We start from the raw sequence: 23,910 nt of genomic DNA, 5'->3' as shown, positions 1-23,910 counted from the left end.
TGCTCAAATCTATCATGGCAGGAGTCCTTTAGGATGATAGAAGAGTCATAAGCTAGATGAGTCTCATCAACTCAAAAGAAAAGCTGTAATCTACACAGCCATGTAAGTTGCAAGTAGAAAGGAGATATTTACAGTATTCTGGGTAAAATTATTTCATTTCCCACTTCTGACTCAATCATAAACTTTATCAAAAAAGCCCACTTCTGCTTCACAAAACATTAGCTTTTGTTAAATTCAATGCAAATAGCCTATTATCCCATTTCTAAACTATAGGTAGCAAGAAATTCTTCTGACTTAATGTGATTCTCGAAGGCACATCTTTGTTAAGCAAAGCCACAGAAAAATTGCTTTTAAACATATAAGTACTATAAAACTACTAACAGAACAGTTAACAATCACTTGAAAGGACAGCCAAGGAACAGAAAGCCACAAAAAGTGCTACAGAGCAGTTGTTTTCCAAGATTCAGGATTCTAGCAGAGATTCAAAATTCACACAACACATTGCCTCTTTACAACTGTGGCAAGCACTCTGAATGCCAACTTGTTTTGTACTAACTGCATGCCTCCTAACTAGCTCCAGGGTACTTCTTCAGAAAAGCAGAGCTGTAGGGGAAAGAAAAATCTACACTAAGTTTGTATATTAGATTAACTTAAAATAAGATTCCAGTTTTATTCTAAAAAACCTTCTAAAGTTTGAGACTGGACTGTATTCACTAGCCAGTGAATACTCAGTTGCAGACACTGTAATAGAAATATATTATTCTATTAGCTTCTCACTAATACATTTTCTGTGCAGGTAAGGTGGTATTACCTAGGTGGGACTGAGCAGTAGGGAAAGAAATGAGGGGAAGAATCTGTGTAATCAGTGAGAAGCTTAAAACCAAAGGCAAGTCAAGGGCAGTGATCATTTCCTCTCTGCTCAGCACAGGTGAGGTCATGTATGGAGTGCTGGGCTCAGATCTGGGCTTCCCAGGAACAGAGATATGGGCAAGTAAAAAAAAAGTGCTGAATCAAATAAAAAAAAGGCAAAGTCATTAATCTGAAAATCTCCCAGCCCTTGATTCCCATGAACTCTGATAGAAAGACTTGGAGAAGAAGGAAGAGAACCTGACCAAAACTAAATTTCAAAGAAACCAGCTCACTCTTTTGTTGCTACAATCCACAATTTGCAGTAAGCCTTGTGTGAGGCATGTTTGACTAATAGCTTTAATTATCAAGACTGAGGGAGTGTTTTCCTGCAGAAAGATGCACTGAGGTCGTACCAGAATGGATACATTAGTCAAAATACATTGAGATCCCTGCACATTTATGCACACATTTAATTTTTCGGTAAAAAATCTTGTGTGCATATTCATAACTAATTTTCTGTTCTCTACCTTTAAAATGTACTACAGAATATTACAAGTGTAACCAAATCTGTTGTAATAATTCAAAATCAAGACAACTAAATAAGCCTAGAAAGGTCAGTACTATTCCTGAAAATTAAAAAGTTATCTTACAGTTCCACTACCTATAAGGTGGTGGAAATTAAATAGCCTAGAGATCTACAAATATCCCACTAGTTGGGCACCAGGACTCTCAAATACAAGTCCAGGAGTCAGATACCTGACACTCCTTCTTTAACTTAGGTGTCTGTGCTGCAAAGGGGCTCTTCTAGTCCAAACCCCTTCCCACCCTTTGCTCTCCCCACACCTCTGACACAGCAGGAAAGTGCTTCTATGACCACAGGAAGCACACACTCTATGGAGGCTCTCCTCAGACTGGCACTTGCCATGTGCTGGCTTGCTCGTGACAGAGTTACTGGCTCATACCTGATTACTGGTGGCCATTATCAGGGCTCCCGGAGGCGCAGATTGGGGTTTACCACTTGGCAGGGGCAATGCGGGCGCTAAACTGGCCATAAGCTGAGTCGCTGCTTGAAGACTGAACTGGTAAACATTAGGAGCTGGGCAAGGTGGTGTATCTGATTCCTTTTGGCAGAGAAAAAGGGGAGAAGAAAAGCAACTTTACAGAAAGTACAGTATATACAGACTATGCACGTGAAAATGCACCCAAATATCAACTCAAGTGAATATATGTAAAATATGATTTTTTTCAATAGTAAAAGAAATAATAAAATAAAAGCCAGCACTATGGTTTTTTATACATCTAGAAAAGTTTAACCGAACCTCCATTAAGAAGACAATGTCAACAGGTCTATGGCAATCACAGGTCAGTTCCAGTCCACATAAACCTAAAGCCAAAGTTGTCTCTAGCAAATTCAAACTGGAAGATAAGAACTAAAGCTGGGAAAAAAACATAACAAGAACAGCAATACTTTGGGTGATAGAAGGGCAAGAATTTTAGTTGTCGTGATGAATTCAGTCCTCAGAACAGTGTTCTGAGTGTACTGATTTATACAGCAAAGTTACTCACTCTAATTAAAATCTTCTCCCACTCTACCTAACAGCAAAGTTAGGGCTCCACCCACCAAGGAACAAGTTGATGTTCTGCCAGTCAGGACCAGTACACACACACCAGTCACATACACCACTGCTCTCAGGGAGATCTGCTCCCCTCACTTTCCATCTGAAATCTGAGGGTAGCTCTTCAGGGAAAGCAAGAAGGATGCAGGATAACAGAAAAGATACTGCAATGGAACTGATATCACTGATTACTATTCTTCCTCCTTCCAGCCTGAATCTCAGATGCATCCTAAGCAGACACACTGGTGATGCTGAAGTACTGTGTGTCTGGAGCACCTAACAGCTATGAGGCAAGCACAGATCCAGGGGCTTACAGGAATTACTGCACTCTGAAAACACCTGACTACCTCAGTTCTTAAATGATCCATTATTTTCTAAGTTGAGAAAGGTGGAAAGAAAGCTACAGCCTTTTAAAACAACTTTGAAAACTCTTGTAAAACTTTTTTCAGCCATAACTTAATGGCAGAAGTAGCTTCCCCTATGTTTCACTGCTGGTTTTTTACCACATTCTTAACTCCAAAGCATTCTGAGCTTAAAAACAATGGAAAAACCTATTCTTTATCCCAAACCACTAGTGTTTTTTCCACTGCCAGCTCTTAGGCTCAAAATATAGCAAGAGATGGGGGTTGGCTAATTAGTAGTTTAGAAGTTACCACATTAAAAGGCATTATTGGCTCAGGTCATCACAGATCCTTACTGTTGAAGTAATTACTGAAGTATTCTATTGCTCTGTCTCTAAAGATTAATTGCCTGGAAGCAAAGACTCTTCACTTAAATCACGTAAACTTTAAATAGATCTCCAGCACTACTACTTGCCCTCAAATGGCCCTGTTTTCTAAATTAGATTCTTCAGTTAGAGAATAGGCTGCTCAAGAACAGAAACAAGAAAATGTTTAAAAGCTTTTCTTGGGGAAGAAGATTATATAAAGTGAGACTGACAACTGTGAATACTGAGCAGCCTAAGCAATGAGCTACTACAAAGCAAAACTTGCATCCCAGCTGAATTGAATACTCACAGCAGAAAGAGTCCTCAATAAAACCAATTTGTTAGAACAACCAGTCCTTTATTTGCCTGTATAAAGTTGTGCTTACCAAAAAATAAGCTCTAGAAAGAAAGAAACTGCTCTCCCATTAGTTCAACTAGTGATAAAAGTTACAGTATGCCTCTGAAGCAGATAACTGCATCATGAATTCACTAGACATACATCATATTCATAAAAAGAATGCAGAAAGTTCTTATTAATGAGATCAGGTATTCATTCTTTAATAAACATGTTCATCATAGAGGGAAGCTACATGCTGCAGCACTGACCAAATATTAAGCTTAGTTGATGCCTGGATAAGATGGCATTTTTCTCCTTTGCCCAATTCTACAGCATCAACACAAGAACAAGATAAGGTCTCCACAGAAATGAGTTTCCTTGGACACTTTTGGTCATGGAATTATGCAAGAGCTAATGAGAAGAGAGGGAAATGAACAGACAAGTTCTAAGCATGATCACAAGTACCCATGAGCTAGCAAATGGGATGTAAAAAGGTATCCTATTGTCTAGCCAAACAGATGTGCAGATATACTGCAATGCAGCCTTCACAAACCTGACCAAAGAACAGTTTTAGTGTCTCTATTCAAAGGATCTCCCCTTTCTCTTCCACTTAGATACAACTGGATCCCTAAAGGTTCACATACCTAACCCAGATGGGACACTTCTCATTAATGAGACTTCTAAGGGGCTTTAGAGCAACAAAAAGTTGCTTGAAAGACAAAGAATAGCAGATGGAAAAGAGCACCACATCATTTAACTGAGATTAGATTTCACCACAAATGAAGCTTGTGTTGCTTTATTTTAATTTTGTAACAGGTATGTTCTTCTGCCTCAAGTATTATTTACTGAAACACATCTCATATAGGCAGATTGTATCTTTTTCCTAAGGCCATCCTGGATTGCCAATGGCATTACTGTATGGAGTTGATATTGTGACTTCTCAAGAGCATCAAAACCCTGCCTAAAGAATAGCATTACCCCTCTTAAACTGAAAGATTAAACTCAGACCAGAAAATTGAGCCCAATGTGAACAAATTTTCCTTAAGCACGGCCTACACTGAAGGATTAATTCTTTCTTGGCCTTCTGGACCAGATTCTTAAGTGTAACATGCAAACTTGAACACTACAGAAGTTCAGATGATCTACAAGTAAATACATGGACAATATTTTTGACACATTAGGTACACATCTGGAAGACAAAAGCTCTGACCACTGCTAGGGTAAGGGCTACAGAAGACACATTAAAAAAAAAAATATTCACTAAAGTGGTAAGATCCTTCAACTGATTTTAGCAGATAATGTAGGGATAAAGCTACAAGACTGCACCTTGTGGCAGTACCTCATCCTGCAAAGAAAATATCTTCTAAAGATACGCTTCTGGAAACCAAGAAAGGCTAACAGATGCAGGTTTATCCTCCTGAGACATTTTTGTTTTAAAACATGCTCTTTAACGAGTTTCAATTTCCTGATTAAGAACTTAGTATGCAGAAGGAAGATTTCTACTACTCACAACTCTGATTACTGAGGACTTTAGGTTACTTTAATGCTAGAAAAAATAAGATACATAGAAACACAAGTGTTACTGGTGAACTTCTGCCTAGACAGAAACAGTGAAACACTGCAGTCATGTGAAAGATGAAGAACTGAAATCCAGACTTCTCTTCCTGACATAGAATGAAAACAAAGTAATTTACTCTTCTGCAAAATGCATCACCCATTATAAAAGACCCAGGACCCTATCACCAAGAGAATATTTACTTGCCAAAACTTCATTGCTAATTAGGTCTGGCCGTAAGAGTTTATTTCAATTCCATTAATAACTCAAGGCTTAAGATACCTAGTAACTTCTCAGTTAACAACACCTACCATTTCAGAGCTTTCCATTTCCAAGACGGTGTGCTTTCTTAAGAGCTGAAGTCGCCTACAATTAATTCACGACCCCAGTGTGTTTAAGTTTGGCTCAATGCTAAAGGAGTCTAACCATCCTAAAGTCAGTATTCAGAAATAAAAACTTAAAACAATACAATGCAAGTTACCTAATAATGTGATGGATTCGGGTTTTCACTCCCCTCTCCAGGAATGAACTACAAAAGTCTTGGCAAAAAGATCCTTATTGTTTCCACCCTCAAAATTTCTTCCACTAATTAAACTATTTTTTTCCTCTTTCCCACAACATTCAGGAGCTGGAAGCTATAAGAGAACAATGATCATTTCAGTAGAAACTCTGTTCCATCTTTGAAAGCAAAGAACTGAAAATTGTTGTTTATAGTTTACACTTTACGCTGTACATTTTCAAGTATTTCTCTCCTTTCTTACAATTACAGTGATTTTACAGATGATTGCTGCCAGTCTTACTCCTGCCTCTTTTCCCATTCCAGCCTTCTCCATTACACCTGCCTTAGCATCTAACACTATTATGTGCTAATTCACAGGGGTGAACTACAGAAACAGTAATACCCCTTCTTACTAGTTGCACTTTCTGAATCAGCTCACCACAGGATTAGGTGAACACCAGTGTAGAAAAGCAGGAGCAGCTAATGAAAGGAAATTTGGCTAGCAAATACATCCTGTTACTGAACTGGCATAATAGTAAAGTGCAAAACCACACTCTTTTGAACATAAAGCAACACCAGAGGACTTCAGACATTTCACAGTCTGGGGCCATGCACAGAAGATCTTCAATGCATGCTCTCACTTGAATGGCTTTAGCCCCAGTGTACTTAACTGTGCCTGACAAACCACCACACCTCCAAAGCATATGACCACCCCTGCCCTTATCCCATTTCTTCCACATTGTGGGCCATTTGCTTTCTTGGTAGGTGGAGCCATAACTTCAACTACACTGTAAATAAAGCAGAATTGAGATAAACAAAATTTCTACTTCTACAGAAGGTCACAAGAAAATTTGCATCAATATAGTTGCCCCATTTCTGCTAGTTAGCCTATAAACAATACAAGTCTTGTTTGAAATTGGTTGATTTTTCTGCCTTTCATTGCAGAGAGAAAATATCTTGGTCATTGTGATTACAGGAGAGAAATGAAAGAATATAGGATATAAACAAACTGAAAAATATGCATCCTCCAAAAGCATTAATGTTTGTTTTACAGAAAGACAACTGAAAATATTATTTAGCTAGTATCTACCAGATTAAATATAAACCCAGTAGCTCTTCAACCACAGCTCATTATACCCTGAGAGGCCTGACTGCGAGCTCATTCCATGTTTTATCAATACTTATTGTATTTCAGACAAGCCATCTTAAATAAAAAAGGTCCCAAAAGTACGTAATTTAAAACTTCCTTTGTTGCCCCAATGCTTTTATTCACAGGTTTGCAAAAATGGTCAGTATTGTTAACAATATAGAAATATTTCCACTTTGATTTTCAAGTTATGCATTAAATTACAAGACTCATTATGAAAGCTGAACATGCATACTAGAGTATAATACTGAATTTAGGTTTTCTTCCATCCTAATATGGCTTAGGTACCTCTGTGGAGATTTTTTTTCATGGGAGGAAATGTTAAGATATGGCAAAATTACAACTTAGACTTTGGCATCAGAAACTAGTCTGAAGTCGACTCTTAAAAAAATTATGTGCTTCTCTCCTTACTTCACTGACCTAACAGCAATAAAATTCCACTTTACTTGCTGAATTACAGATTTCCTCTGTATCCTCTGCTGCTTAGAATAACTTATTAAATAAAAATTACGTTAGAATTTTTTGTATTCTAAATTGTGCCTCCTGCAACTTTGCAGGAATTTACTCTTACTTTAAGTGGATATGGAGAAGAGACTGCTCAAGGAACTGATACAGAAGAGCATGAGACAGTATAAAACTCTACACTGTCAGACAAACAGTTAAAAAATCTCAAAAACAAACATACAGGGGCCATACAGTGAATGAGGAAAATAGGCAAAAGCAGCACTGGAAAAATTTGTTCCCCTCTAATCCACTGGAAGTGTTCATAATCTTCATAGCAAGAATAAGAAAAAAGATTTTAAAGTATTTGGGGGCTTAAACTCTTAAATGCCCCAAATCAATTGTCAATTAAATGCTTTTCCCCAGTAACAACCAGGTCGTCTGTGTCTCTGCAGCCAGCACTGCCCATTGCTTTATTTGGAGACAATCTGTCTGCAAGTCAGCACTTGCATCTCTCTGAAGGCTAAACACCAAGAGGCTTTTTAAAAGATCTTGCCTCTATTTGTTAAGGAAGGGGTGAAGCTTAAGACAAAACCTGCATTATTCTACACTAAGATGATCAACTATTCCTACATATTTGAACAGTTACTCTGGTTAGGACATGAGAATACTCAGGCACATAGAAAGAAGAGAAAAAATTTTATAGCTCCTGCTCTCAGGCAGAGAATTTTATTAGGCAACCTCCTTTTTCCCCCACTCCTTATACAGACAATTTCAACTGCAACTCTATAAATTAATCAGCCATTAAGATGGATTTAACAAGACTATAAGAAGAGCTGTTACGTATGCTGAAGTGTTTGTCCCTCTGCTGCAGATAAGCATGCTGCCAATTTCATGACTTTAAAAAAGCACAACATTTATCCAGACAAGATATGTCATACAGTCTATCATCTCTGTCTGGGAATATGGAAGCACAGTAGCTTGTTCTAATAAGCTGAAATTTAGTCTGGCTAATAGGAAGGAAGGTGAGCTGGTTGATAACTTCATTAAGCATGTTGAGTTCAAGTACTAAACCACCATTACTACAAAGCAAGTAACAGCTTCAAAAATCAGTGTGAATCTTATATGCATTCAGCAGAACTGAAAGAACAACGAGTCTTATTCTTATCAGTCATATTTACATATTAGTCTCAGAATGTAAGCATCCAATCAAGGTACTGAATACAAAATACTTCAAAGACAGATATACAAAAAACACTGAAGGTTTTGCTCAGCAGCATATTCTTTAGCTGAACTGTGGGCAGATCACACACTAACATACTGATGAAAGGGTTACAGTTAAAATTTCAAGAACCATCTGAAAGAAGATATTGTAAATGTTAAAAACTTAAAAAGAGGCAAGGATTGTGTCATCTATAAAGCTAGACTACAGGGGTACCTTGTTCACTGAAACCTTAACTAACTTGGCATGACTGCAGAACTCAGAGGTCTTCAAGAAATAATCACAGAAGCCCACACAACACTGATTGACAGAAACACTGAGATAAGGTATATGAAATTTGTTAGAAACAAACTTCTAACAGACAACTTGGAATTTCTGTGACGGACTGGATATGACATTGTATATCCATAAAGTAACAGAAAAGAGCTTTAAGAATTTCCTATGAGCCATTTATCTGCTACTCATATGCAGGCATCACTGTCACATAAAATGTTAAGCTTTATTTGGCATAACATCATCAGAACTGCAGAACATACTTAGAACCAGGAATGAAACCAGACCAAAATGAACTGCAAAAACATACCTAGGATTATTTCTTACTTGGCAGAGATTGCTGATCAGGCAGTAGATATTCTCTACCATTACTCTAGGACTTCCTGAGCTAATGAAAAGCATTTTTCCACAACGCTCAAGCAACAAGAAACCAGCTCTAGACTGCAGGTCCAGAAGGAAAGAAAAAAAAAAAGCACCCAGAAAAAAAAGCCCAACCAACCAACACAGCATTTTTCAAGAGGAATTTGGTCAGCTGCTTAGACTGTGAGACTGAAATCTGCAACTACCCAAAACAAGTAGAGAGCTGGGGGTGACCATAGCTCATTCCATCTGGTTTCAGATTCTCATAGCAATCACTTAACTCAGTATGAAGGTGAGATTTTTAATGCCAGAGGATTGCTTTCTGTTGTTGAACAGTTTGGCTTTCATAGAGTAAAAATTCACACACTTTGCAGTGTCCTTGACAGCAAAGACATTCATAAAGCATCTTCCATTATTCACTTCAACAGTTTTTGGATCATGTAGGAATGCATCGTATTGTACAACTTACCTGTTTGCAGGAGTGAGGAATATACCTGCTTTTTTCAGGACAGCATAAGGTATTTGAAATTAGCAGAAAGCTTCATTGAGAGAAGACTTACTACATAGATCAGTTTGATAATTAACATAACTGAGAAAAATATATGAACAGCCTAATGTGTTCTGATAACCAGATTCCTTGTAGCGTAAGGTTTTTTCAGTATGTGCTCTTTAGTTTGCTGCTGATCACTAACATTTACATTCTTCACAGAGCTGAGGTAACAGGACAGGAACTTTAATACTCAATATTTTGCACAGAACTATACTAGAAGTACTGCTGAGTGAGCCAGAGCTCTGTATCGACACGTACAGTAGGACAATCCCATAAACTGAGCAGCTCTCCCAGTAATAGTTACAGTGATACCCGAAGACAGGCTTCTCTTGCACAAGGTCTCTGATCCAAAATTTACTGGCCCTTTGAAATGCTGTCCTTTGTGATTAAGATCTTGCAGTTGGCTAGAACACCTACTAAAGACAGCATGGCTAGAGCTGCATTGGCCAGAGAGTGCTAGACTAAGGCATTTTGTAAATAGCTCTGCTACTTTGGGAAATCCATATAAGGATACGTTTAGCTCAAATTATGATCTGGTCTCATTAGATCCCATTCTTAATTTTGGGCTGTGTAGACACACAGTGGCCCAGAAGCATGTTCTCCTGCAAGCTAGTCCTAGATGTGCAAAGATGAAAGCAAACATTCTAGTAAGTTTCAGATGGTATGCTAAGAAAAAGCACATAAATCTAAAATATATGGGGTAAAAGAAACTGTCCTTTAGGAATTCAGTTCTCTTGTTCCTCAGTAGTACTTGAATTCCCCCATTTAAAAGGTGACATAGGGAATAATATCTTGCTATTAAAATAAAACCTTAATGATTGGGAAGAGATCAACAAGCTGTACCTCTAGGGTCACCTTGTCTCCTGCATTTTCTTTATAATTTATACCTTGCTTTCAGTCTTCCAGTACCAAAAAATTTCAGCTTATTTAACTTGAAATAAATACAGAATCCTTCCTGACGAACAAGCCTTCCACAAGATCAGAGGTAACATTTCACTTAAGTCTAAAGCAACAAGATGCATCGTACTCGTAATTACCTTCTTCTGAAGCTGACAGAAAAGCTCACCACATCATGCTTATTAATAATGCACCAGAAGTTCTGGCACAAGTTGTCACACATGCCAGGTGTTCCTCTGCTGCAACCTGGGCACAGCACTATGCCAGATCATGGCATGGATCACCTGACTATGGCAGAAGAGGCTTCTCTTCCAACATGAAGCAGCTCAGGACTGCTCAGTCAGAACTTCCTCCCTCTCACAAGCCCAAGTAAGAGTAGCATGAACCCATTAGTCATTGTCAAAAACCTGCCACTACATTCCAAATTAAGACAACATGCTATTAGTCTGCAACGGACATAATGCCAATATATGACCTGGCCTTTCTCACAAGGACATAGACATGGTTTTTTATTTTCTTAGAAAATGTAGCATTTCCTTTTACTTTGTGAATGCCAAGTTGATTCCAGTTCTATCTTGTTGAGAGCTTCCTTTTCACTTTTCATTAATTTCTCTGACATCAGGCAATGAAGTTTCACCTTCAACATCAGGTGTAACAGGACTAAGGGGAGTTCATAAAAACTCATCACCCAATACTGCGCACTCCCAGTGTAATAAGCAAATATTTGCATTTTTCATAAAATTTATTACAGCAAAATCTTTCCCAATTATATACTTAAACCAGGAGCATGGCTAATAGTATCACTGGCAAGTATCATGCTGTTCTTTGTTCATTAGCCAGACAGTACAACTTAAACATTTGTCCTGTTTACTGAAGGTGGCATAAAAAGGCAATTCAACACCAAAAAAACCAGTAGCTTTAAGTAATTACAGAAAAGTAACCAGAACATATATAGGCAGTGCTTGTGTGTCAAAAGTTACTAGATTTTTATTGAATACAATTCCCAAATTTTAATTCTGCATTTCACCAGTTTTTGAAAGCAGTCAAGAAACAGGTATTTGGCATCATCCAGTTATTCACTGCCATAACTGATTGCATATTAATCTTGTTCCATCAATGTCTCTACCTATGACAAAATGCTTCAGAAGAGCCACTCATGCCTTGCAGAGCTCTGCTTTATAATCTGCACTGATTTAACTTTATAACAAAACCACCTGGGAGAACCTTAAAGAGTCTGGGAACATACCCCAAGAGACTGCAGCCTCCTCTTCCAGGAAGTTATAAAGCCCAGCAATTACTTTGAAAAAAGGAAACTGACAAGACTTCAAGCAAGTGCCCTGTTACCATTAAAACTGACTGCTTGGCTGAAAATAATGAGTATTATTCACCTTCACAGCACAATATAATGTTCATGTTCAATTTCAGGAAACATGGATGAGAATTTGATAATGGAAGATTTTGCTTAATGGAAGGATATATGAAGGCATTTCTCCTCTTCTACTTAATTAGCTCCTGTTAGATTGGGTTGTTATATCTCATTACATCTAACTACAGCCACAAAGGGTACCAAAGATTTAGAATGGAATTTAATTTAAAAAAAAAATTTTATTTTACACATTTTTCTGAGCAGGGGACATTACTGATTTGCTGTAGCAGTTTAGGGATAGTATCACATTAACTGCTACTGTATCAATTGAGGTGTGAAGATAATCTCTGCTACTTACTAGTTTAACCATTAAAAGAAAAAGCTTACAATGTCACTGCTGGAGAGCGATGACACAGAAGAGGCAGATGAACCAGAGGATAACTGTTGTGTATTGGCCAATGACAATGCCAAGTGTTGATTGTAAGATGGTTCAGAGTCTCTGTTCTGTTGCTGTTCTCCATTGCAGAGAGCTATCGGGTCTCTTATTTTCAACCTATTATCTGTTAACAGAAAACATAAGTATCATTTAAGAGCACAGAATATAAAGACATGGGCCTTGAAGTCTAAGAAGAGCTGCAGTTTAACAAGCTAATTGAAAAACAGGCTCAGAGAAAACTAAACTTGGGTTAGAAAGTTACGAGTTCCCTTTTTTTTTTTCCTGTATAACTAAATGATTAATTTCAAGGCACAAGTAGTTTGAATTACATCAAATTCAAAAAAAATTTTAAGTTGGTTTCCTGCTATACCTACCAAGTTCAGGTGATAAATTAATTTTGCTCCCCCACTTCTTTTTAATCCAGGCCCTGTAGTCAATCACTTCTTGGGTCACTTTGATGATTCTACCTAATGTGCTAAAAAAATTTTTCAATTAAGTATTAAACAAAGACTGTTGGTTACATATTTGCAAGCATTATAACAAGCTACCAAATTACACTAAAAGTCAGTTTAAGATATCCCTAACCAAAGAATCTTTTTGAACCTTTTTTTTTCAGCACACCATTTAATCCACTGAAGCACCACTTATATTCATACTAACATGCAAGCAGTGACACATAGGTATGATTTTTACTCTCTATTTCCATATGGAGTGCATATTAACTACAAAGAATGCATATGCTGATAAAAGTATATTTGATAAGAGCAACTTATGGTTCTTGCATTTCTCCAAACAAAGTTTTTCCACAGAATCTGGATGATAAACAGGTATGGGATGCACAGAAGAAGAAAAACATCCCAGCACCACAACTGACTGTGTGGAGACAACGACCTTCACTATCCTTGCCTGTGGATTTACAAAGCAACTTAAAAGGTGTTAAAGCCCCCACAATTATAAAGGAAGTACCATGGATCATGAGGTAGTGAACAAGAAACAGACTGGCTTCAACACAAGGTAGAATCTCAATAAATTCATAATAATAAGAGGCTCAGAGAAAAAGCTTACCTGGTCCTGCTGAACAGTGACCAGTTATCAACAAAGTAGTGTTTTTCCAACACACTTTTCCAACATTCAGCTATTTGAATCATACTTCTTGAGTCTTCTTGTTTTGAGAGATAAATTTTCAAGCTTTCTTTCCAGACACTAGTCACTGAAACACTAACTATAAACTCCATGCTCAAGATACATGAAGAAATTACTACTGTACAAAAATGGGCTGTGCAAAGTTACCACTGTGGAGCAGGTAATGTTCCATTTTTAATCTTCAATGGTTACATTAAAATTTATTTTGTATTTCACATCATAAAGGTACCTGGAATTTTGTTTTGGTTTAGGTGTACAATGGGAAGGCAGGACATACAAAACCCTAATATATTTAGACTACTAGGTTTCATAGTAACACTTTAGGTAGCAATAATAGTGATTACTATCTCATGCAAGGCCAAATACCACATGTTCCATGTTAGTCTTCCAACTTTAAAGACATGTTACTGTTAGTACTGAAAAAGTCAGTCCAGCAAACATTGAACCAAATAATATGATCTAAATTACAAGCCAATAGCTGCAGATGGGCCACTAGGACAGAATGCATGTCATCCACCATTCTATTTATGTAACATGGATAAAATGATGCATCCTGGAAAATGGGAAAATGGAAAAATCTGGAATTTTACACACAGAATTAAAAGTGTGGTTGTCACCAATCAGAAATTAAAGATTTGGGTTATAACAGACCATACTTTGGGAACCACAGTTCAATAGCTAAGCAGATCACACTAAGAACAGAACAAATAAATCAGAGGATCACACTTTGTTAATGTATACTCCCATGATGTAACAGCATTTTAAATACTCAACGCAGTTCTGGTTTCTCAGTCTCAAAGAGTAAGTTGAGCAAGAGGAGACAGAATGAAAACAGGGATGATTAAAACTTCAGAGATTTAGCTGTGGCCCTAAAGCTGCTGTTTCCAAGACAGCAACACCAGGATGGGACTCCAAGCAGCTGGGTCTTGTCAGCAGCAGGACAGGGAAGGAAATCTTGCAGTTAAAAAGTTTCATCTGAGAATGTCTTCAGAAAGAGTTGAGCTTTTACTCTAGGACTATACATAAATTTCACAACTACCACCAGCTGTGGTCTTACAACAAAGTGAACATGGGCTGGCTAACACAAGCTTATTACATATAAGGAGTTTGTCAAGCCTGGTTTTTCCTAGAGCACCTTCCTGGAAGTAAAGCAAGAGTCACGATTTCATATAGTAGAGGTAAAATGAACAGAGGTTGGTATTTTTATGAGACTGGGTGACTGATATACAAAATGCCTGCTATCGAATAGGCAAAATGGGTGAAGCAATTGCTACACCAACAATAGTGGCAGAATTGCAGGCACAGAATGGGGCAATATGTTCTCTCACCACTTCCTTTCAAAGAGCATGAAGATCAAAGCACTAAGCTCTATTTTTTGGTATAAAGGTAGAAAAAAGGAAATTCACTAAGTTATAAGGTCAGGAATCCAAAGGCAGATCCATGCTACATTGCTTGTATAGCAAAATTAAAAACATTCATTATGAGACATCAGAAACTGATGGTGATTAAGGTTATACTGACATATACTCAATAAAGCAGCAAAGTAAAAGGAAGCAAGTGTGATCAAACCAGGTATTGATCTCAAAAGAACACCATTTACTATGTATGGGTTTCAAACATATCCATAGGTTGAAAGAACAATTTTTTTAAATAAGCATTTGAAAATTGTGCTTAAAATCTGTTTTCAACACTGAAAATGCATAGGAACAAAAAACCTATTAATCTACCCTGCCTTTATTGTGAGAAAATGTCATGCTTTTGGGGCTTTTATTTTGTCTGAGGCCAGAATTTCTACAGATGTCTGAGACAAACAATTCTTCAAAGATGCTTGTTGGGAAGACATGAAAAAATACTGTGAACTGGTTAGTAAAATCCGACAGGTCTCCTGAGAAAGATGCCTCTTTAAGTTTTTTCCTTTAATATTATTATATAGTAAGGGCAGGAGTAAGCTATTTACAGATCTAGTTTATTTTATTTATTTTATAGTAAGAACTCAGAAGCTTCTTCTTTTACATGCTGCAAGACTTTGATTAACAGGACACTTTCTGACTCTCATTACAGCACAACTACTAGGCAAATCAATCTTAAGATCACTTAAAAGGATCAGAGCGATGACACCACATTCAGCAAAATCAAATATGGAAAGCTCCAGCCTAACTCCACATGAACAAGTGAAAGAATGGTCAAAATAACTGAAATATCCCCCAGGTATTAAAAGTGCAATATCATCTAAGAGCACGCTAAGGTGTACCTGAGAATGATCTTCTTGAGCATGAGGATTAAAGAAAACCCCAAACCTAAAACCTTTACCCTTAAGAATACACTGTGTAGGAAAAGCTGGTATAACTGACACCTTTTAAGGGACAGAAGGCATTATAGTAACAGTTCCCAGAGCTCCCAGAACTATTTTGGCCAAACAGTGGCAACTCAAAGCTAACATGTGGACCTGTCAGCAGTTAGATCAGTTGAGACAAACATTAGAAAGAGACCAACAACTTTCCAAGCATAGAGATGGAAAAAATAATTTTCTATCTAGCTATGGTTGAAGACTATCACCTGGAAATGACAACTCCAGACATGCAGTAGGAAACTGCCTAGCCTTTCTCAAACTCTGTCATGCCAGCAGGTCAGTCTCTTTCCCTAATCCAGCTGCATCACATCTAGCACAATACAGAAGATTTCCAAAGTCTAATTTATACTGAAGAGCATGTGACAGCAAAACAGAGTCTTCCATTCCTCATTCCATACGACCTCCTCAGCTTCCCAGATGTGGCTACAGAGCTGTTTAGAGATGCAATCTGAGCACACATTCACAGCTGAACTGTGACAGACCAGCATGTAAGCCAACATCCCAATTTGCAAAACATAAATATTAACCTAAGGATGGATTTTTGTCACATCCAGAACAGCACAACTTAGTGCTGTAAAATGTTACAACACCACTCTCTCCCTCTTGCCCCAGATGTGAACTCCTGCTGCTTCTCTTGCTTCTGATCTGCCCATCATCAGCCACAAGCTGGATGTGACAGAAGAGTTGGGATATTTGTTTTCAGTCAGACCAGAAAGACCCCCTGACTCACCTTCTGACTAGCAGGATTGCTAGATCTCATACAAGGCAAGATTCAGACTGAGAAGGAACAGCACAGATGAAAGAAGACAGTACACAGGTACTTAGCCTGGGCAAGGTATAATATGAAATTGCACCTTAATATAAAGGCCATGGACAAGGTGGTAACAGATAATCCACTCTTTAAATCGTGAATCAATAAGTAAGAGCTTTTTGCCAAATATCTGCTAAGGTTTCTTGTGGTTCATCAAGAAACAAAACTGGAATAATGGTCACTGATTCAAAACCAAGTCCAAAGAAGGGCAATGAAGCTGGGGAAGGGTCTGGAGCACAAGTCCTGTGAGGATCCAGGTTGTTTAGCCTGAGAAAAAAAAGAAGCTCAGGGTGGACCTCCTCATTCTCTACAACTACCTGAAAGGAGGTTGTACCAGGTGGATATTGTTCTCTTTCCCCAGATAAGCAAAAGCATAAGAGGAAATCACCTGGTTGCACCACAGAAGGTTCAGACTAGATATTAGGAGGAATTTCATCAACAAACAGGTTGTCAAGCACTGGAACAGGGTGTCCAGGGAAGCAATGAAGTTACTGCCCCTGGGTGTACTTCAAAGCCATGTAAACGTGGCACTGAGGGACATGGTTTAGTGGTGAACACAGTAGTGGCTGGGTTAACAGCTGAACCAAATGATCTTAGGGGTCTTCTCCAACCTAGATGATTCTATAAAAGTATCATTCCTCACAGATTAAAGAAGCGACCTCACTTGAGATGGCACACACTTTCCCAGAGACAAGCTAGGAGCAAAGATCATATGAAAGCTGTTCAAAGCACACACTGAGACCAATCCTTAAGCAGGAGATACCCTGTCCATAACTGTATTTCACAGTTAGACTCATGTCTCTGTGGCCCTAAATATTAAGAAATCAATCACTATTTTCAGTCAGCTTGGCTGAAGACACAACACCAAACTTTACCTTGCATACAAGCTGTACAAGTTCAAAATGGATCACTCTTTTATTTTCCTAAGAGAAAACTCCTTTTTCCAAGATGACAGGAAGCTGTTTGCCATAATAAAATCAACCAAACTGCCAGTCAAGCTCTCCTAAGCTGTTCTTGGAAGTGGATAGGTGACATTGACTGGGAAGAATTACCTTCAGGATTCATCTGATTACTGTTTCCACAGAGAAGAAAGCTTTTCCACGACAGGAGATAGAACACCTGAGGTGCAGTGGGAATTAAAAGCTATTTGGAAGCCTGAATGTCAATAGTGGTAAGAATGATGTGAATCTATCCTTTATTATTCTGTGGGACTTGCTACTACAGAATATGAAGAACAAAAAGGCCTATGCTGCTGAAGGACTACAATCTTTTTTTTTTTTTCTCCCATTGGGACTATCAGAAGCAGCAGCTCTCTAGAAAGCCTTAAATTAATATAGGCATATTCTTTTGTTGGACTGACTCTGAAAAAGAACAACAAGAATCACCAAAAAATATGTGAAATCTACTAACTACCATTCTACAAAACAGAACTCTGTAGACAGAAACCTTCCCTGGCAAGAGGAAATATGAATTCAAACACATCAGACAGTTCAAGAACCATCCACTTAGGAAAAAGCCAGTACCTGGTCTTCAAGGGAGCTCACTGTTTCTAGTTACAGTTATGCTGTAGTTTAACCTACCTAATAACAAGTCTAGAAAAGGGAAAAAATGGATCAGGACAAAGGGCTCCCAGATGGCTAGGGTTTAGGTCAGGCCACCAGAAAGGTCTTTATACAGAGCATGGACCACTCTGCCTTTTAGCAGGAAGAGGGGGATCCACAAACATACCTGGATTATCCAAGCATATCAGGTTTAACTGAGACCAAACATGGACTGTTGATTTCTGTAACAAACTTGTTAGCAAACAGCTCATTATCCATTTACAAGTCCTTTGGCACTGACAAGACTGGTGCTAGGGGAAATATTTGCACACAGAACTTTGTTGAATGCTGTTCCTCTTGCAAGCCAGTGGCATGATGGATTCTCAGATTCAGGTGTCACTGGCACAGACAGCCAAGAACCCATAGACAGGTCAAACATGACACCTGAACACTGCTGTTGAGACTGCTCCATGATTTGCAGTTGTGAACAAAATTCAAACATTTCCCAGACCCAGTAACAAATACAAATTCATGCAAAGTGCACACACTGATGACACCTGAGGCTCCCATTAGATGCTGTACAAATATACTTTTTAATGCCTGTAGTATATACAGACACCTCATAAGAGAATGACTATACCCTTCAGAGAAAAACTGAGAAGTTAATGGAGGCTAGGACCCAAGACAAGCAAAACTTCAGGAATCCCTAGGTTACTCTACCTGTACTTAGGTAAGAACAAAATTTCATTCAGTACCAAGAATTGTCAGCCAATACACATTTAACAGTGACCTTTAATATCATAAAACAGCAGTCTCAAATGTCAGTGGGCAACACTCTGTACCACTCCTTCTGTACCTCCATCACAGTGCAGTCTCAACCTTTGTGAATTTAACACCACTGAAAACCTAAAGGATTTACAGACACTTAAAGTACTGTCAATTTTAAATTCACAAGTGAAAGACTGCATCCACTTTGATGTAAACTTACTAGAGGAAACTAGTTCACCTTCTAGTGACATTAATGCCAGAAGCTTATATCATGACTAGAGTTTGCAGTTGTATTGAGATGTTTATGTGACATCTTTCAGCCATCCTTCCCTGTGATTAGTTGGGGAGCTCAAAGCCATTGGGATTTTAGGGAAGTCTCAGGGAAAAGATATCCTCTGATCTAGCCCAAATTCACCCTGAGGGTTAGAACAAAAGGTGCTAGAGCACATACATGAATGGAAATACCACATGGCTACCATGCCTTCATTGTCTTTCTCCTCTCTCTTTCAAAAAGCAGAAATTGCAAAGGTGAGAGCTCAAAGAAAGACACTAAGAACTGCATTAAAAATGGCATGTCTAGAAGCATGCTGCTTTTAATGGCAGTTCTGGCATTATGATCAAACAGGACTGATTCTATTAATTTTTTTTATATAGTATTTTAAATTCTTTTTTTAATTCTTAAATTCAGATCAAGTCTTCTAAAATAGCTTATGGGGGCATGTATTAAAGAACAAGGAAAATTCTTGGCCTTGTTGTCTAGCTTTCTAATTGTCTAAACAAGTAATTTGACCACACATTTCTTTCTGCCACAATACAGATAGGCATCATACTAAACATTAAACCAGCAAACCCTCCCTTGGAATACTCAAGCAGAATGTTTGAGGAGACACCAATTATGTTCTGGCTCCCTTCCACACTATCAGAATCTCACATTGGACTCATCCTGGGTTTTATCATACTCTCCATTTCAAAGCTGCACATTGAGGCATTGCACTTTCATATCCCTGGGCAGCTCAAATTTCTGTGCAGATTTCAATACAATCACAGTTAAACACCAAAATAACAACATTCCTTCTATGAATCTAGACCCAAACATTCCTAACTGATTACACAGAGAAACAGATATTGAAAAAGTGAACTAATTACCTCTCAGAATCTCTATTTGGATATGATCTTGCAAGTGGTGATACTGCATGGCTAAGAACAATGTAGGCATAATCAAAAACTTGTTTCACTTGCATGGCACCATAAGAACTTCTGCCAACGTCGTTTCCTGAAATAATGTGACAGTCATCAGATCATCTTTTTTTAATATCAGTTACCAAAACATTATTCATTCTTAAAGCTCAGAAGCCTTAACAACACAGCTTACTCTGTTTAAACTGGTTATCCCATCCTAGCCACATCAGGAACACCCAAGTGTGCCTATTTCAACAAAAGAAGTTGACCTTGGGAATGACACTTAACATTATGCATTCAATTTACCACTTTTAAAACACTCACATATAGTGTTTGAATGAAACAGAGCATAGAGATCAGCTTAAATCTCTTAGGGCTGTCTTCAAGAACAAACCTACCAAGCTTAAAGCATCATATCTCACTTACCAGTAGAGTTCCTGCAGGCCAAATTCAGTTTAAAATTACATTTGTGTAACCACATTACCTTCATTAGATCAGACAGATTCAAATCAAACCCCATTTAACCTTATCAAAACTACAGATTAATAAACCAGCACATACAGATAATCATCTCCACAGAATAAGCCAGTTTTTCAAAACTCTGTCATAGAAAATTCCATAACCTTTTATAGTACTGTTTTTTGATCAAGTTTGTGGCACTCTCAACTGCCCTACTTTTGGCATGAGTGATATTTTAACTGGAACTCTTTCCAAATCTGTTGCCATGTGAGGAACTGCAGAAGTTCAGAACATTGTACACCTTCTGCATCAGTGACAATGCACAAGAACAGATCTATCTGATACCTAGAACAATCTTGCTGCTGTTAGCAGAAAGCATTTGGGGGATTTTTGCGGATGTATTTAGCATCAGACATCAAAATTCACTGTCATAACTGAATTTAAGAAACATAAATAAAACTGCTTTCAAATTGCATAAAATACAGACTAGGTCTTGAGTGGGTAGAAAACTGCTTACAGTGAAAGGTTCCCTCCTTCAGAATGATGTGTGAAATGCTGTGAGAACACTAGAAAGGGATGAACCACCAAATATGAAAATCAGGTCAGGGCCCAAGAATAAAACAAACCAATGAAAAATCTACTTTGAAAAATTGATGGCTAAAGGACAGAATCCATCCTTTGGAGGACTGAATCCAGCAAGGCTGAATTGGACTTTAGAGGAATGCTTCACTCCCCTGAGTGTTTTGTCCAGCAAGCCCTACAGATAAACATGTTGAGATCTGCCATCCAGGGGAAAAAAGCAGATTCCTTCCAAAATCTTCCAACCATAATGCAACTCTAACAGAAAAGCATAATCAATAAAAATTAATTTAAAACATAAAAAGCAGTTTGGGAAAATAGAGTTTTTCCAGTAATTCACATGGCCACATAAAAACTGATCAAGAAATACTTCCTGTTTACTGTTATAAGTGAGTATCTTGCTCTGAATGCACCACTATCCAGCAGCCACTAGACTCAGAGTTATAGAAGCTTCTCCAAATAGTTTATTTACTATTGGACTCTACCCTGAAGTAAAAGCAGAAATCAGTGTGGGCCTAGAACAGTGAACCTAGGAGGAAACACATGGTAATGTTCTTCACAGAGGACTTCATAAAAGACTTAGTCCAAAGGTAGCTGAAAAGCGACCAAAATATTTTAGTGGTCATGAAATCACAACACAATGTTAATTCTTCTAGAAAACTTATGATTAATTCAGTATGGGTGTTTCACAGGCAGGACACTTGTGTCCAGCCACATAATGGTATTCTAAACATAGATATTTAAGAGAATTAAATTGAGAAGCAATGCACAAATGGAATACATACAAGTGCCTAAACACACGTAATCTTTCCTACCACTAAATTCAAGTCCATCTATGGTTGGACTTGATGTTAGGGCTCTTTTCCAACCTAAATGATTCTATAAATTCACATAACATGAATTAAGAATACACACTCAATGCTCACTCAAAGAATCTGTATTAGTTTAGTCTAACCTAATGCTAGGCAGGTATATTTGACATGTATCCTGCATAAAGTTATACCAAAATGAAGACAGGGTTGCTACAAAATATTGGCTATTCCTTTAATCAGTTGTCACTATGTCCTCTGTTGTGTCAGCAAAAGAAATCATAAGCCTTCCCTGAACTACTTACATACAGTAAATTTGGGCAGTTTAGTTTAAATCAATGAAGTTGTGTTTGAGTCTTCATTGAAGCAGATTTGAGAGCAGAGGCAGAATAGCTTATGCCATATCATGCTTAGGTTCCTGGATTGCCTCATTCTGCGTCTGTAACTGGTTCATAAAAATGTCCAAACTAACAGATCATAATCAATTATACAGTCTGTAGAGCTTTTTACTTGGGCTGCAGCTGGAGCTAGTGTGAAGACCTGTCAAGTCTGTGTAAAGATGACCCTAGCCAATCCAGAAAGCAACATATAGAAGAAGCCAGAAGATCACACATTTGCATGTGCTGCTCTGAATAGATTTTCTTCTGAGAGATCCCTCTCATTAGACAGCCATGTCTCACATAACCAAGCATCCTTCTCTTGTTGCAATCTAGACTGATCAGTTCAAGCACGCCACCCAAATGCTGTCACTCTTTAAAAAAGTCATACATACTTCAATCCTCAGATGTACATTAGCAGATAACAATGGTGTGTGATTTCATGTATAATTCAATCCTTATTCTTTCTTACAAAGCCTTCATCCCTAAAGGAGCATGTCCAAAACTTCCATCACTTGCTATGAGTATTATAACTCCATCAGGTAGCCTTCCTTTACCTGAAGCAGTTTTAAGAACACGGCCTGAAAAGGTAAAGGTAAGACCATGAGCTAGGACTGAAGCAGACCCATTTATGTTAAGCTATAAGCTAGTAAACAGCTTTTTGCAACATTCAGCATTAAAGAGGTTCTTGCAAATGCTAACTGCAATGAACCCGTGTATTTTTATAAGCATTTATGTTTTACACACACAAACATATATATTTGCAGGTTCTAATGACAAAGAGCTGATATTGAAAAGCTGCAATGAATAATTTTGGGCAGCCACTAAGGCTAGAAGAGAATCTCATAGATGTTGCCAATCTCTAATCTATTTACTTCCTGTGCTCGTGACCTATCAAGGTGTGAAAGCAAGCAATATGAAGCATAATAAACCCTGAAAGTTAAAGATATCCTTTTCAAAGAAAAAACATTGAATTTAAGGTTTAGAACTTGCTTTGCTGCCCACAGCAGTTAAAAACAAAGAACAAACTTTCTTATGAATGCAGTGGAATGGGTGGTACTCCAAGTTTTAAACTTGGTGTTAAGGAGTAGCAATTTATCTACTCCAGCCACTGCCAGTCTGAAACTAGATCAAAATTAATCCAGTTCTGAGCATCAGAAATGACTGGAGGACTTGATAATCACCTGATTCACAAAGGTATACAATAACAAGACCCCTAATAGTCTGCTGGATAAGTGCCAAGCTTGTTTTACAACCACAGATTAAAAGATCTGTCAACTGCAAACAGTTATGTCTTCCAAGAATACTGCTAGACCAACTCCAGACAAACCTCTTCCAAGATGACATCAACTACCCTGCTCCAACATATTCCTGCAAACCAACTTCTGAGTGCCTGGCTTTGCAGTTCTACTTAATAAATACTTTTACTATTCAAATATTTTACAAAAAGGACAAGTGTGAAACGGTGCAACTACAAGATGCTTATGGAAATTCCCTCCTCTACAATGCTAAGGGAATGATTTTCATCTCATCACCCTGTCCTAGGACACTAACTCAAGATGAAAGATCTTGGACTATGTACAAAGATCAAGTATAAAAGATTACTTCAAAATGCATCACCGCTATATTAGTCTGATAAC

The 23,910-nt window shown here is 37.9% G+C and overlaps 1 protein-coding gene across 4 annotated transcripts in view; it reads right to left on the bottom strand.

Annotated features, from left to right (window-relative positions):
* Window positions 1–23,910, bottom strand: part of TENT4A (terminal nucleotidyltransferase 4A) — a 57,057-nt gene that overhangs the window by 9,636 nt on the left and 23,511 nt on the right. For 2 of the 4 annotated variants that reach the window (XM_056485141.1, XM_056485139.1), the window contains exons 8-11: window positions 20,014–20,140; window positions 12,629–12,729; window positions 12,206–12,378; window positions 1,812–1,970 (exon numbers count right to left, since the gene is read on the bottom strand). In XM_056485141.1, coding sequence (XP_056341116.1) covers window positions 1,812–1,970; window positions 12,206–12,378; window positions 12,629–12,729; window positions 20,014–20,140 — 560 coding nt within the window. The remainder of the gene's footprint in view (window positions 1–1,811; window positions 1,971–12,205; window positions 12,379–12,628; window positions 12,730–20,013; window positions 20,141–23,910) is intronic. The other 2 variants (XM_056485143.1, XM_056485142.1) reach the window with 1 other exon arrangement.

This window comes from Oenanthe melanoleuca, chromosome 2, assembly GCF_029582105.1.
Source record: "Oenanthe melanoleuca isolate GR-GAL-2019-014 chromosome 2, OMel1.0, whole genome shotgun sequence".
NCBI lineage: Eukaryota > Metazoa > Chordata > Aves > Passeriformes > Muscicapidae > Oenanthe > Oenanthe melanoleuca.
Note: the sequence above shows the minus strand (reverse complement) of the source record. Positions and strands in the feature narration are given on the sequence as shown.